Source organism: Marmota flaviventris, chromosome 3, assembly GCF_047511675.1.
Source record: "Marmota flaviventris isolate mMarFla1 chromosome 3, mMarFla1.hap1, whole genome shotgun sequence".
Taxonomy (NCBI): Eukaryota; Metazoa; Chordata; class Mammalia; order Rodentia; family Sciuridae; genus Marmota; species Marmota flaviventris.
This window is the reverse complement of record NC_092500.1, coordinates 4,752,662-4,768,861: the sequence shown is the minus strand read 5'-3', so window position 1 is coordinate 4,768,861 and position 16,200 is coordinate 4,752,662. Positions and strand designations below refer to the sequence as shown.

At 61.9% G+C, this 16,200-nt stretch overlaps 1 protein-coding gene across 2 annotated transcripts in view; it reads right to left on the bottom strand.

The window, feature by feature from the left end:
- Positions 1–1,622: 1,622 nt before the first annotated feature.
- The window catches only part of Phf21b (PHD finger protein 21B), a 66,326-nt gene continuing 51,748 nt past the window's right edge, over positions 1,623–16,200 (bottom strand). For both annotated transcript variants that reach the window (XM_027954637.2, XM_027954638.2), the window contains exons 4-13: positions 15,228–15,578; positions 13,279–13,419; positions 8,811–8,862; positions 8,412–8,488; positions 7,004–7,058; positions 6,469–6,491; positions 4,745–4,903; positions 4,308–4,383; positions 3,995–4,098; positions 1,623–1,968 (exon numbers count right to left, since the gene is read on the bottom strand). In XM_027954637.2, coding sequence (XP_027810438.1) covers positions 1,750–1,968; positions 3,995–4,098; positions 4,308–4,383; positions 4,745–4,903; positions 6,469–6,491; positions 7,004–7,058; positions 8,412–8,488; positions 8,811–8,862; positions 13,279–13,419; positions 15,228–15,578 — 1,257 coding nt within the window. In that variant the 3' untranslated portion in view covers positions 1,623–1,749. The remainder of the gene's footprint in view (positions 1,969–3,994; positions 4,099–4,307; positions 4,384–4,744; positions 4,904–6,468; positions 6,492–7,003; positions 7,059–8,411; positions 8,489–8,810; positions 8,863–13,278; positions 13,420–15,227; positions 15,579–16,200) is intronic.

Below are 16,200 nucleotides of genomic sequence, written 5' to 3'. Positions count from 1 at the left end.
CAGTGCCAGGCAAGGACACCAAGACCACAGGGATGAAATCATCAATGGAGTTTAATGCGCTGTTCAGAGGGAAGCTACACAGGCACACGACGACAAGCACTGATCTCTACCTCACTACCCACTGGACGGTGCTCCTTGGTCCAAAAAAACACTAAGTCTCAAGACAGGGGGCAGCTACCCCTCCCGGTCCAACCTCTCATGTCCTCACGTGATGGTTTTAAAAAACCCAATCCAACCAAGAAGGAGGAAAGCAAACCAAGGAAGAGGAGCCCGCACTCATTCACACCGCGGCCGCGGAGCGGGACGGCAGGGTAACCAATATAGAGGGCGCCTCGCGGCTCACTTTGTTCATCAATAAAAGAATATAAAAATCTTGTTCAACCCAGTGTTGAGTGTATTAAAATAGATCTGTATCGTATAGCACAGTTTCTCCCGGAGTCGTGAAAATGGCAGGAGGGGTGGCGGCAGGCTGCGGGTTCCGCCCGCCCGGGCTCTGCACCTGTGTCTGCGCGTGGCTCGTGGCTGTGGCCCCCGCCGGCGCCCGCGCACTGTGTGATATGCTGGGCGGAGCCCGTTGTGCTGAGTCCCTCAGGCTGGGGATGCTGGTGGGCGCTGGGACTGGCAAGGCCCCGGATCGGGGAGCCCTTGAGAGATGCTGGGGCCCCTGGGCTCTCTGCTAGCGAGGGGAAGCGGGAGGCAGGGGCTCTCCAGTCTCCAGGGACCAACCGCCAGGGCCACGGCCCCTTGTTCCACCCCACACCCTTCACCCAGTTCTTCAAAACCCCTCTGGGTGGCTCCAGTCCGGCCTCCCAGGGGAGGTCGCCCATTGGAACCTGGAAGCAGAGACTACCAGGTGCAGAGAGAGAAGTGAGCCCCACTAGACACCCCACCACAGGAGCGCCACACAGAAATGTAAAGGTATTTTTGGCGTAGTGTCTGCACTGGCAAGGCGGGACGGTGGAGGAGAGAGGCTTCGATCCAAACCCCAGATCTGCCAAACGCCCCCTGCATGGCTCCGTCCCATCTCGCCCAAAAACTCCATGAGAAAAATACATCGGTAGCAAAAGAGTCCAGACGGTGGGCAAGACGGGGCGGCGGGATGGCGAGGCGCTTGTTCCACGGGCCACAGGCAGTGCTGGTCCCCGGGGAAGCCCCTCCCAGTCTCAAGTTCAACAGCTGCAACTCTTCACCTAATAATACTGACAGGAAGCTGCCGTGGCCGGGTGCTGGAGAGGCACGGAGCGCGGCCATGCCCTGCGGGCGCTGGAGAACTACCTAGATCTGCTACCACGTCTCGCCGGACGGCTCAACCCAACTACCTACTACTCAGCTAACTGCGACCTCGCTGTCCTCCCCACAGGCCCGGGTGCCACCCTCCGTGGCCGGGTGCTGGCTGCCTGTGCCTCCCTCTCCCAGGGGGCAGCATGAGGTCACAGAGAGGGCTGGGCCCGGAAGATGGAGGCCAGGGCAGCCAGGGATGGCTGAGGACAGCTGAGGATGGGGGCTGTGTCCCAGTCCATCATCCCGACCTGGTTTCCAGGTGTCCCCTCCCACTGGCGAGGGGCGGACTCGGCTTCACCCCCTCCGGCTCTGGGATGCCGGCCTGGCTCTCCCTTCTTTCCGTGGTCTTTCTGTCTGGTTTTATTTTTGTCTGAAATTCAGTGTTTATGAATTAAGGCCGACAGAACCCCCAGGTCGTGTGAGCAGGGTCCCAATGACTTTCCATGAGCTGAAGGCAGGTCCCTAGGGTCAGTTGTGGCCCTGGGGGTGCTGAAGGGTGGAGCGCATGGTGGCTGCTGGGGGCTTGGTCCAGGGCCCGGCCAGCAGCGGGGTGGGGCTGGTGGCTGCCATGGCAACCTGGAGCCTCTGCTCGCCCTGTATCAGTCTCAGGAGGGCCCGGAGGCGGTCCAGCGATGACTGGGTGCCCCTCTGGCGGGCCAGCAGGCTGGTCTTGAGTTCCAAGCACTTCTGTTAGGGGGAGGGGTCAGAGAGAGGGTCTCAGAACTGACCTCCACAGGCGTCCTTTGGCGGCTGCCCCTGCCACCCTCCCAAAGCCCCTCCCTTCCACTGCAAAGTCCTGGAACAAAGAGGCACAGGGCCTCGCAGGAGCCAGCCAGGCAGCAGGGACAAGGAGAGAAGACCCAGCCAGACCCCAGGGGCTTGCAGAGCGTGGGGTGGAGGAGCACATGCAGCACGGGACCTTCCAGCCAGCCAGCTCCCCGCCCTCCCTAGCCTCTGTGCACCACGGCGACGCCATCCGCAGTGGGAATGAGGCCTAGGAGGACGTCCCTCTGCTCTGGCCAAAGGCTGCTGGTGTAAATAACCACACCCTGTTTCCCATCGTGCTAGGAACAGCGGAGCTACTGAGAGGGTTGGGGAGACACTGCACTTAAAGAGCTTCTCTAGGCCCCATCGCTGCTGCTACTACCACCACCACCGCCAACCGCACTGCCACCACCATGATACAACACCATCATACCATCATCACTACCACCACCATCACCATCATCACCATCACCACTACCACCACCATCACCACAACCACCATCACCATTATCACCATCCCCACCATCACCACCACCACCACCACCACCACCATCACCACCATCACCATTATCACCCCACCACCATCACCACAACCACCACCATCACCATCACCACCATCACCACAACCACCACCATCACCATCACCACCATCACCACCATCACCATCATCACCACCACCACCATCACCATCATCACCATCACCACCATCACCACCACCACCACCATCACCATTATCACCCCACCACCATCACCACAACCACCACCATCACCATTATCACCACCACTATCACCATCACCACCACCATCACCATTATCACCATCATCATTATCACCACCACCACCATCACCACTACCATCACCATCACCACCACCATCACCATTATCACCATCACCACTATCACCACCACCATTATCACCACCATCACCACCATCACCAGCACCACCACTACCATCATCACCATTATCACCACCACCACCATCACTGTCATCATCATCATCACCATCACCACCACCACTACCACCACCATCACCACCATCACCATTATCACCACCAATACCATCACCACCATCATCATCACCATCACTACCACCATCACCAGCACCACCAGCAACACCAGCACTGACACCGCCACCATTATCACCATCACCACCATCATCAACCACCACCACCACCACCATTATCACCATCACCATCATCACCAGCACCATCAACATTACCACCATCATCATTATCACCATCACCACCATCACCATCACCATCATCATCACCACCACCACCACCAGCACTGACACTACCACCATTATCACCATCACCATCACCATCACCACCACCACCACCACCATACCATCAACATCACATACCATTACCACTAAAGCCACACCATAACCATCATCATACCTTACCACCACCACCACCATCATACCAATACCATCATACTATCATCGCCACCATCATACCAACCCTAACCTCCGATAACAGTATCATCAGTACCACCACAAACAGCACCACTACCAACGTACCATTACCACCAATCACCACCACACTGTTATCACCATCATATTACCATGACATCACCACCATCGCAACCATCACCATCACTACCACCACCACCATCCCTACCACCATCACCACCAGGATCACCAATAATCACACCAAGCTCAGCACCACCACCGTCTTCGTCATCTTGTCATCACACCCCTAAAGGAGGGGTTCACACAGAAGGAAACAGAGGTCAGAGCAGGGTGGACCTGGCCAAGATCAAAGAGCTGAGAAGGGGCAGGGCCAGATGTCCTCAAGGACATGACAATCATATATCGAATGCATGGGAGCCGCGTCCTCCACCTACAGGCTCTCTGGGTGAGGGTCTCTCTTCTCCTGGGCTCCTAAGGGGCAGTAAGGCCCCAGCTCTCCCCGGGCTCCCGGGCAGCACCGCCTGCCCCCACACACCTTCACCGCTGACGCCAGCTGCCGGTCGCGCTCCTCCAGCTGCTGGCGCTCGCTCTGCAGCTCGCCGCCCCGCCGCAGCAGCTTCTGCTTCTCCTCTTCTTTCACTAGGGAGAGGGCAGCGGCCGCTGGGCCAGGAGCAGAAGCAGGCCCTGCCCTCCCCGCACTGATGCAGGGACCCAGGTGCATGCCCCAGGGTCCCTCTCCTCAGAGCTCGGACCCTGAACAGTCTGGACCCCAGCCTCTCCAGGTCCCACGGGGACCCAGCACCTCCGTGGGGGAGGGGAGGCAGGCCCCTCCCCCCAGGGCCACCTACCTGTCTTGTGGGTGACGTAGGAGTGCACAATGGCCAGCATCCCGGTCCAGGGCACACCCTCGTCTTTCTTTAAGGCCTGGAGGGCAGACGGAGAGATGAGAAGGCAGACCAGCCCTGGTTGTGGGGCTCTGGGAATGCCCACTACCTGACCAGCTTCCCCAGGGTGACCAGGGGACAGTGCCCACACTGGCCTGGTTCAGAGAAGTTGAAAGGAGAAAAGCTGCACGTGGGCCAGGACCTTCTGGGTCTCTCCCCCTGGTCAAGGCCAAGGTCGCTGTTAACACCCCACAATTCACAGGATTAAACCCTGTTAACAGGGGCCCCAGGTACCAGCTGTGCCAGGGTTGAGAAGGCCCGACACCCAGGCCCCTCCTCTGCCCTCCCTGCCGCTGCCGACCGCCAACCACCCAGGGCACTGGCGGAGGGTGCGCCTGTACCTTCTGCTGGCACCTGGGGCACACCCACACGCCCTTGGGTGCCGTCTTGAGGGGCGGATCCAGGCAGCTGAGGTGGTAGGCCCCCGGGCAGGTGCCACAGGGCTGCAGGCTGGCCCCTCGCTTGCAGATGGCACAGTGCTCATCCTGGGTGATCTCGCTCTGAAAGAAGAGGAGTGTGGAGGTGGCTCAGGGGGAGGAGGGACAGGCCTCTGCAGGTGACTGTGCAGGGACACTCCTGGACCCCAGCAGGAGGCACGGCAGCCTGACAGGCAGGACGCTGGGGCATCCACTGGGCCAAGCTGACCAAGGGCAGGGATGCTCGAGTCAGTGCCACGTGGCCCAGTAGCGGAGTCTTCCAGGTGTGCACAGGGAAGGGTGTCCTGCTGCAGCCTAAGGGACGGTCCCCTATCCTGGGGGGCCTGGGCGGCTGACCTGAAACCCTCTCAGTAGCGTGTCTGTCCAGCCTGGGACACAGACCTGGGGGAGTCACGCTCCCGTTCCCACATTTGTGTGGTGGACACTGCTGCCCCGCGCTCCCTGGGGCCTGAGAAGGACAGACACACAAGGCGCTCTGCCAATGCCAGCCCCACGGTAAGGAAAGAGGGCCCTTCAGATGTCCTTCCCACACGGCCTGCCACACTCTGCAGAGACAAAGTCCCCTTCCCAGCCGGCTGGCTGCTGCACCAACACTCTGTGGGTTTAGGAGCTTCACAACCAGCTCCCACCACCTGCAAAATCTGACTCCTGCCACCCACAGGACCCCTCGCCCCCCCAGGTCATGCATCAACGGAGCTTCCGACCTTAGGGCTGGGGTCTGGGACAGCCCACACCACCAAGCCCTGGATACCAGAGATGTCTGAGGTCGGGCACCGCAGACAAGGCCCCTCTGCACCCCTCGTTCAGTGCAAAGGCCCAGGAAGAGTGAGACACCTGCCTGGGGCCACACAGTAAACTGGGGCCAGAGCTGGGACCCCATCAGGTGTCCTGCCTCAAAGTCAAGGCCCCTCCAGGACAGGTCTTGTGGGGACGAGGCGGCAGCTTGGGCTTCCTGTCCCCATGTCTGCCTGGGTTGGGCACCAGGTGTCCAGACACATTGCCAGGCCTGCAGGTATCAGTGGGCACTGTGGCGGGGCCCCCGTGGAAATCACCACGGCCCCTCAGAACTGGCTGGAATGCTTGTCCAGCACAGCACGCGGGCCAGGGGCTCATCTGGGATGAGGTCCCAGGTTGTGAACAGACTGAACATGTCCTGAGGCTGGGCCTGGGAATGAGTCCCCGGCCAGCCGGCGTCTGGGGAAGTAGGGACATGTGTGGGTCAGGGGTGGTCTCAGGACCAGAGGTGTGGGCCTGGAAGGTGAGACCCTGGGGATTACAAAGTCCTTGGAAAGATTGCCCAGGGCCACACAGCAAGGCTGGGCAGAGCCAGGGCAGAGGCCAGCTGGCACCCAGACTGGCTCTTCCTGGGGCCTCTGTGGCTCCCAGGGTCCCGGCACTCTCAGGACCAGGCAGGGAGAGGTCCTGTTTGAGTCTGGCCACCTGGCACTGTGGCCATGCCCGGCTCCGCCTGGCAGGAGGAAAGCAGGCATGGTGCTGGGCAGGGTCCTGAGCACCGAAGGCAGAGGTGAGGGCCCTGCTCCACTCCAGGGCCACCCCTTCCCAGGAGGACTGCCACCGGGACTGTGTGGAAGACACCCACCCCCAGGTGTGAATGTGAGGGCACGTACCTTCCAGCAGGGCTCCTCATTGGCTGGCACAGGGAGGAAGGGCGGAGAACAGGTTAGTGGGCACTGGAGGGGCACAGTCAGGACTGGGCTCTCTGAGGCCTAGTGTGGCAGGGCTCTTGCCCCAGGGCATGATGGGAGTATCGCAAGGCCCAGTGATGCCCGAGTCCTCCCCTGGAGCATGAGGAGGAAGGGTCCCTGACACCAGGACCTTGCAGTGGCAGTGAGCTGTTGGGGGGATCTTCAGTCCTTTATCGACAGGGTGGCCTTTGGCATCACAGGTCCTGGTCCTCTGTCCACCCAACGGCAGGACAGAGACCTGCATGACCTCAGCTGCTGCCTGTCCCCACTCCTGGGCCTCCTGTGCTGTGAGATGCTGCCCGCCCGTTCTGACAGGAGCAATGGCACCTCTGCTGTGCCACCTGCCTGGTGCTCAGGCCAAGGCCACAGAGGATGGGAACTGCCTGGTCCAGCCCCAGGTCCCGCCCTGCCCTGTGCCCGGAGCAGCTGAGAGGCCGCAGCCCAGGCTGCCACTCACCTCGCGCTGTGAGGAACAGGGGGTTGTTGAGATAGCTGGAGGCCAGTCGCTTCCTCTGCAGGACAGAAAACAAAACCCAACACCCCTCGTCTGGAGCCCTCCTGGGCCTGCTGCCCCTGCCCAGGACCCTCCAGGCCCAGCTTTCCACCAGTGCCCCAGACGCCAGGCGGAACCTGGGCCAGAGGCAGACACAGACCAGGGCTGGGGCTGACGACGTCGGTGGAGAGGGGGCTTTGCCCAGGCTCTGCCCTGCAGGGGCCGTCACCCTCTGCTCCCAAAGTTGGCTCTCCACCTGACCTCTGGGCTCTCCCTCGGCTAGCTCTGGGGTCAGGCAGGGCAACAGGGGCCTCCTTGTGCATAGCCCAGAGCCTCCCTGCTGTGGAGGCTGCTGGCGTCCAGAAGGGTGGCCCCAGTCCTGGCCTCGGGGTTCTGGCGGGAAGATGGTTCTAGAATTGAGTGACTGGCTCTAAGCTGGTCTCCCCCCTGGCCAGGCCGTGTTCCAAGCCAAGGAGGAGCTGTGGGCGGGCTGCCCGCCTGCTGACTGGCGAAGAGGTGGCACTGGCCGCAGACTTGGGAGTCCAGGCCAAGGCTCTGCTCACGGGGCATGAGGTGGTCGTACTGACCAGCAAAGCAAAGGGAAGGGGCCCTGGTCACACAGGACTGGTGGTCAGTGGCCACTCAGTGGCCTTCTAAAGAAAGGCCGCCGTGTCTGGGGACAGGGCTTGCCCAGGAGACCCAAGAGGAAGTAAGTGGGTTGGAACTGCAGGCTTGGGCATGTCCTGGGCACAGGAGCAGAGGGACGGTGAGGAGGGCGGCAGGGCCAGAACTGACCACTGCCCTGGAGGAGAGCCCTCCCTGCAGCTCAAGTCCACAAACACAGATTCAGGACACGGGGCCAGAGTGGCCCACTCCCTGGAGGGACGCAATGGCTTCTCTTTACCCTCCCTCTGGACCATGCAGAGCTCAAATCTGGCATGTGCCACACACTGGCCTCTGGGGACCTCACTGTCTCTCAGGACACTGGCTTGGACTCTGTGGCTGGCCTTTGGAGACAATGTGGAGATGGGAACCTGAGAATCTGGACTTCAATTCAAACGGGAGGAGTCTCATTCTGGACTGGGCTTCTCCCTGGGCATGTGCCAGGCAGGGGCCAGGGGTCGGGGGACCTTTGGCCTTCCAAGCCTCTGCACCACCTCGTCCAGCTGCTGTGGGCATTGAGGCCGTGCTGAGTTTGGGGTGGATTTGGAGGAGGGGCATTTCTTGCCTGGTGTCAGGGCCATGAGTGGGGTCATGAGTGGGCAGGCACAGGACGGGGGCCTCCTGCATCTTTCCCTCAGGTGACTCTGGACCAGGAGTGGAGGGAGGGACAGATGGAGGCGGTGGGGAAGGTGGCTGCCCGGGGGCCCACCTCGGTCTCCAGGAGGCCGCTGTAGGCGGGGTTGGCCGTGCTCCTCCTCTTCCGCTCCTGCCGCTTGCTCTGGATTTCTGGAGGGACAGAGACACAGTGGCCATGGGTCCTCGGTGCCCACCCAACCCTGGGCAGGCTGCCCCCTGCTCGGCAGCTGCTGTCCACCCAGCACCCACACCCTGCAGTGGTCTACACAGGAACAGGAAGTGCCACAGTGGGTCCCCGCAGCTCTGGAGCCTGGGGACTGAGTGCATCTCTCCTCCGTCTCCTCTCTGGGGACAAAGGCCGGCCTTGGGACAAAGGCCTTCCCTAGAGGGAGGCGCATCCCAAACCTGCTGCTTCCTAGGACGCCCGCCCTGCGCCCCGCCTTGTGGCCAGTCCCCGCCTGCTGCCCCTTACCTTCCAGGTGCTCCGTGGTGACCAGGCCCAGGGCTACCATGAAGGCGACTTTCTGTGGGAAGGAAAGGGGTGGACGGGTTAACATGGCCTCCGCTTCGACCCTGACCCCGAACTCCTCCTCCACAGCTGCGCTCCGGATGCCAGGAAGGCTCCCAGGAAGCTCCGGGGAACGGGACTCCCGGAGACCCCCAGGTGGATTTAGAGGGCTCTGTGGGGGCAGCGGCGGGCATGGACCGCATGGCCAGCTCCGAGCACCCACACCGGGCTCCGCCGTGGCTCGTCCGTCCTGTGTGTTGTTATCAATACGCCGAACACCCTCGGCCCCAGCGGCACTGGACACTCCAGCCAGCGCCTGACCAGCTCGCCGAGCGTCTTGCCCGGGCCCTGTCTCAGCCCTGCGTCCCCTCCAGCAAGTGGCGAACTGTCCCTGCGTGTCCTCCGTCTCCTGCACACGTGCGGACACTCCGCTCACCTGCACGCGTCTCAACACGACAGGACTCTGTCTGACCTGCCCGAGGGGACTTGAGGGGGCAGGTGCAAGCGAGGCCCTTGCAGCTGCCTGGCCGTGGGACCACACAGTGACCAGCAGCGCCTGACACACAGCAGGCGCTCAATTCATGCCCCTGACTGAACGCGCATCTGTCACGACAGGACGCGGTTATGTTCCAGGGTCCTATTTCCATCCTTTGACTTGACTTTGGGGCTGGCTTATTTGTAAGTTCCAGATTCTTCAGAGACCCAGGCGGTTGTGAGAGGAATCAGAGAGCCCGTCGCCCTCACCTGTCCGGGCCACCCACGGCAGCGGCACTGGTTTTGACATGTAATTATTACTAGCGGCCCTGGCTCCTTGACCGCCTGTTTTCTTTTCTTTTCTTTTTCACTCAGTGCTGGCGATGGAGCCCGGGCCAGCACTCGGCCGCTGGGCCACACCCCGCCGCCCCAACTTCTAGTCAACGTTTGTCTTCTGTCCCAGGATCCCAGAGGACATTGGGTCATCCCCCTTCCCACCTCCAGACTGCGACAGTTTCTCAGATTTCCTTGTTTTTAGCGACCTGCGTGGTTTTGAGGAGTCGTCAGGCATTTTGCAGGAAGTGCCTGTGGGGATTTGTCATGGGGTGATGGGCTCAGGGGACAGCACAAGGGAGAGAGGCTTTGTATGGAGACCCGTGGCTGTGAACCCACCCTGGCCCCTGCCTGAGGCTCTCTGCTGGTGTCTCCACGGGCACCTTCCTCTCCCCACAGCCAGGGGTTGCTCTGAGTGGGTCTCCTGCGCCCCGGAGGCTGGGCTTTTGTTTGACATGTTAATTTATAAAAATGTATGTATTTTCTTTTGCAGTCTTTGGATCCTGGCAGGGACTCTGAGGTCATAAAGCAAGTTCTGTCTTGGATTTTGAGACCAGAGTTTCTCTGGCCAAGCTGCTGAGGCTGGCCTTGAACCTTCCTCCCCGTCAGCCTCCCAAGGTGCTGGGATCACTGGGCCATCACTGCGCCCCACAGTAAGGCCACTTGATTATTTTAGTGCCTATAGTTTATATCTACAGTTTTGACCCCTTTGGGATACAGACTGGCACAGAGGGCATTATGCGTGGGTTGCCGGTCTTCTCCCAGATGGCAACCCCTCTGCACACCGTCTCCCTGCACGCTGCCTCTCCCCTCTGCTGACTGAATACTGAACTGTCGCCTAGGTCTATCTCTGGGCTGACTTTATCCTAGCCTCCGCCTCCCCGGGGCTGCTGCTGCGCGGGTGCTCATCAGGCTGCGCAGGGCCTCTAGTCCCTTCTGTGGTCAGGCCTCCTGGCCTCCCCCTCTCTCTAGTTGGTGCGCAATGACCTCTTACTTTTTCATGGAAAGTTGAGAAGTGTTGCTGGTGGCTGAGAACGAGGGGGCGCTGGCATATGCACTGGGATGACGTTAAGATCATAAATGACCTAGGACAAGTGAGTTCACATCATCATGTTCCTACCCAAAGCCAGGGTCCCTCTGTCCTTTTTTAAGCTTCAGGGGTTTTGAACTTGGCCTCAGTTAGGTACTGAACATTTTTATTATGTTTATTCCTGGGCATTTGATCTTCCTGTTGCTATTATGAAGGGGGCCGTGTTCCCCTGGGGCCCAGGGAGGGACAGGTGCATGAACCGGCTGCCCCGCTGGCATGCAGAGTCCCCCGCCTGCGGGGCTTTCTCTACTTCTCTTGGGTCCTGCCCCATCATCTCAGACAGGAAGGACCGTCCCCTCCTCCTGTGCTGTGCCGACAGCTCCCCTCCCACATTGCCGGCTCCGAGTGGTCCCGCCTCACTCAGGGCCTCGCTGGGATGGAGAGCTTGGCCGCCTCCCTGCCTCCTCTCCATCCACCTGTGAGTGTTCTACACGTCACCGGAGCATGGCTGAGACTGTCCTGACGTCCTGGTCCTGCAGTTTTCCTCAGCATCTGATGCTGGTGCCGAGGTTCCAGGCTGCGTCTGGGTTGCCCGGGTTGGCACAGGAGCAGTTTCCTATGAAGGCTCATGGAGCAACACCTCCCAAGTTCTAGGTGCACTGATGACTTTTTCCGTGCCCTTGACCGTGGAGGACAGTCAGGCAGATGGACATCGGCTCTTACCCCTCGTCCCCCACCTCCCTGGAGGGGGCTCAGCTGCGTTCTGAGGCTGGCCTCTGCGTGGGACAGACAGAAGCCAACCTCGTGCTTATGACCAGACTGGGAGAAGGACAGAGGGACAAGCACACAACTCCTAGAGGAGGGTGGCAGACTGGGTTGGGAGCTTCCTAACAGCCCGGTCCCCAGGGCATTGACTCCGGAATGCCTCAGGGGTGCTGTGGGCAGGGCGGGGCCAGCGCCAGACCCTGGGAAGGCCAGGGGCGGGGTCTCCACACCACCATCTTCATCTGGAGGAAGGGCCGGGAGGCCCAGAGGGGAGGAGGCCGGCAGCAGTCTGCTCTGCGTGACTGTCCCGCAGTTCCACCTCAGCCCTGCACGACCAGAGGTGGAGGTGGCCTCTCCAGAGCTGCACAGTGGACAATGTCTCCTGGGTCAGAAGGCCTGGTGGCCACGGCTTGGCTGGTCACTACTCCTGGCCCGTGTCCCCATCTGACAGCAGGCTAACAGCCCCTGGTGCACAGTGGCCCACCGAGGGCCGCACTGACTGGCACCCAGCACCTCCCTAGGGCACACAGGTCGTCGCTGCCCCATGCTGCCGGGTGGTGGCCATCCGACGTCACCGGCTCCTCATAACTGCCGCTGGGTTGAAGGTTACTGACGTGTCCCTCTGACGGGTCCAGGCATCACTGTGGGTCACGGGCTCCCCCAGGTCCTCCGTTGCCTCTCCTGGGCTGCTGCAGCCGCGCCCTGGCGCCCTGGCCCCGCCCAGCAGCCTCATCAACAGCCATCCCTGCTCCTGTACAACGTCTCGCCCCGACCAGGGGCCCTGGGCACCCGCCCGGCTCCTGGGGCTTGGGCTGCTGCTCGGCAGCGAGTGCTCCTCAGGCCGACTCCTCAGGGACGTCCCCACGTCTGGCGGAGCCCCACGGCACAAGGCCCCGTGGCCCTCTCTGAAAAGCAGCTGTGATGGGGGTCTTCGCCCCGACGTGTTGTCCTCAGGTTCTCCTGAGGAGCTCACACTCCTCACACCTCGGTGTCACTGGGTGCAATGACACAATCAGTGAAAGGCACAGTCGCTGCATGAACATCCGAACTGACCTCAGAGAGCCCGCCCAGAGAAGCCTCTGGAAGACCACAGGAGCCCCAAACCTCCGGGAGCCTTGGGCAGCGAGGCAGCCAGCCCTCACCACGCACAGGAGGGGCTCAGATGCTGCCAGGGCACTGACGGTGTGGCTTGAGACCACCAGGGACGGGGCCACAGGAGACTCGGGTCACACTGAGGCCTCACTGAGCAGCCACCTCAGGGGCTTTCTGTGCACCTCAAATCACTCCCCTGCTCAAAGACACTCCGTGGCTCCCCAGTACCTGAGGAACAAAGCCCCATCTTGGCAGCCTGCATGCAGGTCATCCAGGATTCAGTCCCGATGTGTCCTAAGACCCCAGACCCTCAGCTCTGGTCACGGGCAGAGAGTAGGCAGGGGCTGAGCTTGCCCCACGTGCTACCCGGAGGAGCCCATCCTCTCCTAGGCTAAAGGTCCCAAGGACAGCAGGGCCATGGCTGGGGCTCTGGGGACAGTGGGCACCTCTCCTGATCGAGGGGGCCTCATTCCTCCCCGGAGAGATGAGAAGACGCACGTGATCTGCCTGCAGTCCTGCCAAGCCCGCTGCCGGTGCTCGGGCTGAATCAATGGCACCAGAACCCGTGCCAACCACTGCCCCACACTGCCACACCACCAGCGCATCCCAGGGACCCGAGTCTCCAGTCGGCAGCAGTCCCCTGACCCCCGCATTGGACGGCCACGCCATGGCAGGTAGGGACCAACCCCAGGTGATGCTGTCCCCACCGTGGCCAGGCACCCCCCAGGGCGGTCCTACCTCAGGGCTCTCCTGGCTGGGGGGCGGGTCCTCCTTCTTCTTCCTGGTGGCCTGAGCTCCCTGAGATGGCTCCTCTGTGGGCGGCCGCGGCTCTGCCGAGCTCTCCGGCTGCGACTGCACTTGAGGCTGAATAATAATGACCTACAAGACGGGGCAGGGGTGAGGGGTGAGGGGCACGGAGGGGGGAGGAGCTGGGGGAGGGGGGCGGAGGGCCCAGGGGCAACCTGAAGGGCAGGTCACAGAGGAGGAAGCGTCTGCACCCACCCTGAGTTGGGCCTGCACCTCTGACGGAGCTTCCCCTGAGCACGAGAGTCCTGCAGGAGAGGTGCCGGGCCTGAAGCAGGAGGTGCCAGGTTCGAACCCTGTCCCACCATTTCCTAGCTGTGTGGCCCTGAGGAGGTCACTGTGCCTCTCCGAGCCTCCTTGTGGTGGGCCCTGGCAATGCCTACCTCAGGGTGGGCTGTGAGGATTCAGGCCACAGGACTCCAGGGAGGGTGGTCTCCATCCCTAGCTCAAATGCCAATGAATGGAGGCCCAGAGGGTCTCACTCCTCCCTCGACCCTCCTCAGACCACTGCCTCTGAGGGGGGCAGGGCTCTGCCCTGAGAGGCCCAGCCAAGCCCCTGGGGGCTGGGGAAGGGGTAGCGGGGTCAGCACTGCCCGGGCACCACGTCGGCCAGCCTTGGGCAGGACTCGGCCCCCGACGTTGCTGCTATCTTGTTTACTTGGGCCAGGGCCTGGGAGCTCGCTGTCTTCCGTGGCTCCTGGGTCAGGGAAGAGGAATTCACCAGGCCAGCCCCCAGGGTCCGGCTCAGCCGCAACCACCTGAATTGCTTTGGCTTTTATTTCCCTGAGAACACGGTGACTCTTAGGAGTCTGGCTCCTGAGCAGGAAGAGAGATGTATTCTGTTTTCTGCTGGCTCAGGGGAAGCTCTTTGTTCTACGTATCACATTTTTTAAAACCCCAAATTTCCTGAATAGGGGAAAAAATGCCTCATTTTATGTTCAAGGGAAGGAAAATATTAAACTCTCCTGCAGGAAAGAGAGACTGCCGTAAAGTGGCCCCGAGGAGGTCACAGGATGACGCTCGGCTCAGTCATCAGAAGACTCGACCGCGAGTCCCGAGAGCCGACTGAAGGAGCGGAAGGCGTTCAGCCCAGCGCTCACGTCGGCGGGCCGCAGAGAGACAGAGGCGGCAGGGAACGTCCACCAGGCAGCCGTCTGCATCGGGGACACTGGGGGACACCTGGGGACACCAGCCGTCCACGGCAACCACCACTCCAGGCTCTGAGGGTCCTGCCAGTCGGGGGGAGGGCCCAGAACAGAATGAGCTCTGAAATGGACGCAGGCACCGACGGGGTTCCCTGGCCACATGGCACCAACTCATGTGGGGGACGCCACGGGCATCAGCCCCGAGCCAGAGGCACAGCCTGGCAAAGGGATGGGAGGCCAAGAGGCCAGAGGCCTCCGACAGCATGGCCACCAGGAGCTCCGAGGGGAACCGGGAGAGGACATCAAGTTCAGCTTTCAACCTGGGTGAGAAGCCACAGGACATGTCCTGCCGAGGCACCAGGGTGTGGAAAGCAGGACGGGCAGCATCCCGGGCTCCATCAGTGGTTCCCATGAACCCGGTGACTGCCGCGTGGGCCAGTGGCTCTCGGCCCTGGCCGACCCACGCAGCCTCACTTCCTTCCTCCGTCCCCTTGGCTGGTCCACAGCCTGTGGAGTGGGCCTCCTCCTGCCATCACACCTGGTCACTCTGGCCCTGCGTCCCCTGCGTGACGTCACCTCCCTGCACCCACACACCCTCCACACACATCCATTCATCCGCTGACCACCCGGCCACCCGCTAGCCAGTCCCTCCTGCCTGGGGCCTTCTGCGTGTGGCCACGTGGCTGTGTCCCCAGGCCTCACGTAAGTGGGCAGGTCCCCGGCCTGGGGGGCACTCACCTTGCTGTCGGCACTGATGAGGAGGGGCTGCACCTGGAGGCTCTCGCTGACCACGGGCACGGCGGTGCTGGGGGCGATGGCGGCAGCATTGCTGGGGGAGGTGGAGATGATGGCATAGGCCACCCCGGCGCTGCTCAGGGGCGAGGCGATGGCAGTGGGCTCGGCGAGGGCCTGGGGCTGGCCGCCGGGCGTTGGCACATGGCTGACGGTGTTGTTGGCAGTGGGGAGGGCTGGGCTAGGGTTCTTGATGCTGACCACAGTGGCCTTCTGGAATGTTGGGGGCTGCTTGGGTGGCCGGTCCCTGCCCGGGGTGACGGGGAGGCTGTCTGGAATCAGAGTCTTTGGCCTAACCTGGGAGACAGGGACAGGTGCACGGTCAGACAGACGGACACACAGGTGATGAAGGCCCAGCAGTAGCCAGCAGCCCTGGCTCTGAGATGTCCCATGTTGGAGGGGAGTGGAGGCCATTGGAACTGCCCGGGACCTGCCCAGGGTCTCTCGGAGGATGAGACCTCGGCCCTGAGGCTCCTGGTGCTCTCTGTCCACCACTTGCCTTGACTGGGCAGGCAGTGACCACAGAGGGAGCCGCTCTGGCCCAGCAGGCTCCTTCCAGCCCACGAGCGAACACCGAGGATAGGGAGGAGGGAGTGGGAAGCGGGAGAGCAGGTGCACGTGGCTCCAGGCCGCCAGGTCCCCTCTGGTCGGGAGCAGGCCTGCAACTGTGCCCTCCTCTCTGCTTCTCAGCCGGGTGACTCTGCTGGGCTCCTCTGGGGCCACTGAACTGTGCCACTAACTGGCACCTCGGTCACCCCGAGTAGTCTGGGGACAGGAGAGATGATGGCGAGCGGCAGGCGCCTGCCACGTGGCCCAGGGCAAGGCTCCAGTCAGGTCCTCTGCAGCCATCCTGGTCCTCCTGGACCTGGGTGGATTAGGGGACACTCAATGTCCCTGGGTTGAGTCCCTTCCCTGTGAC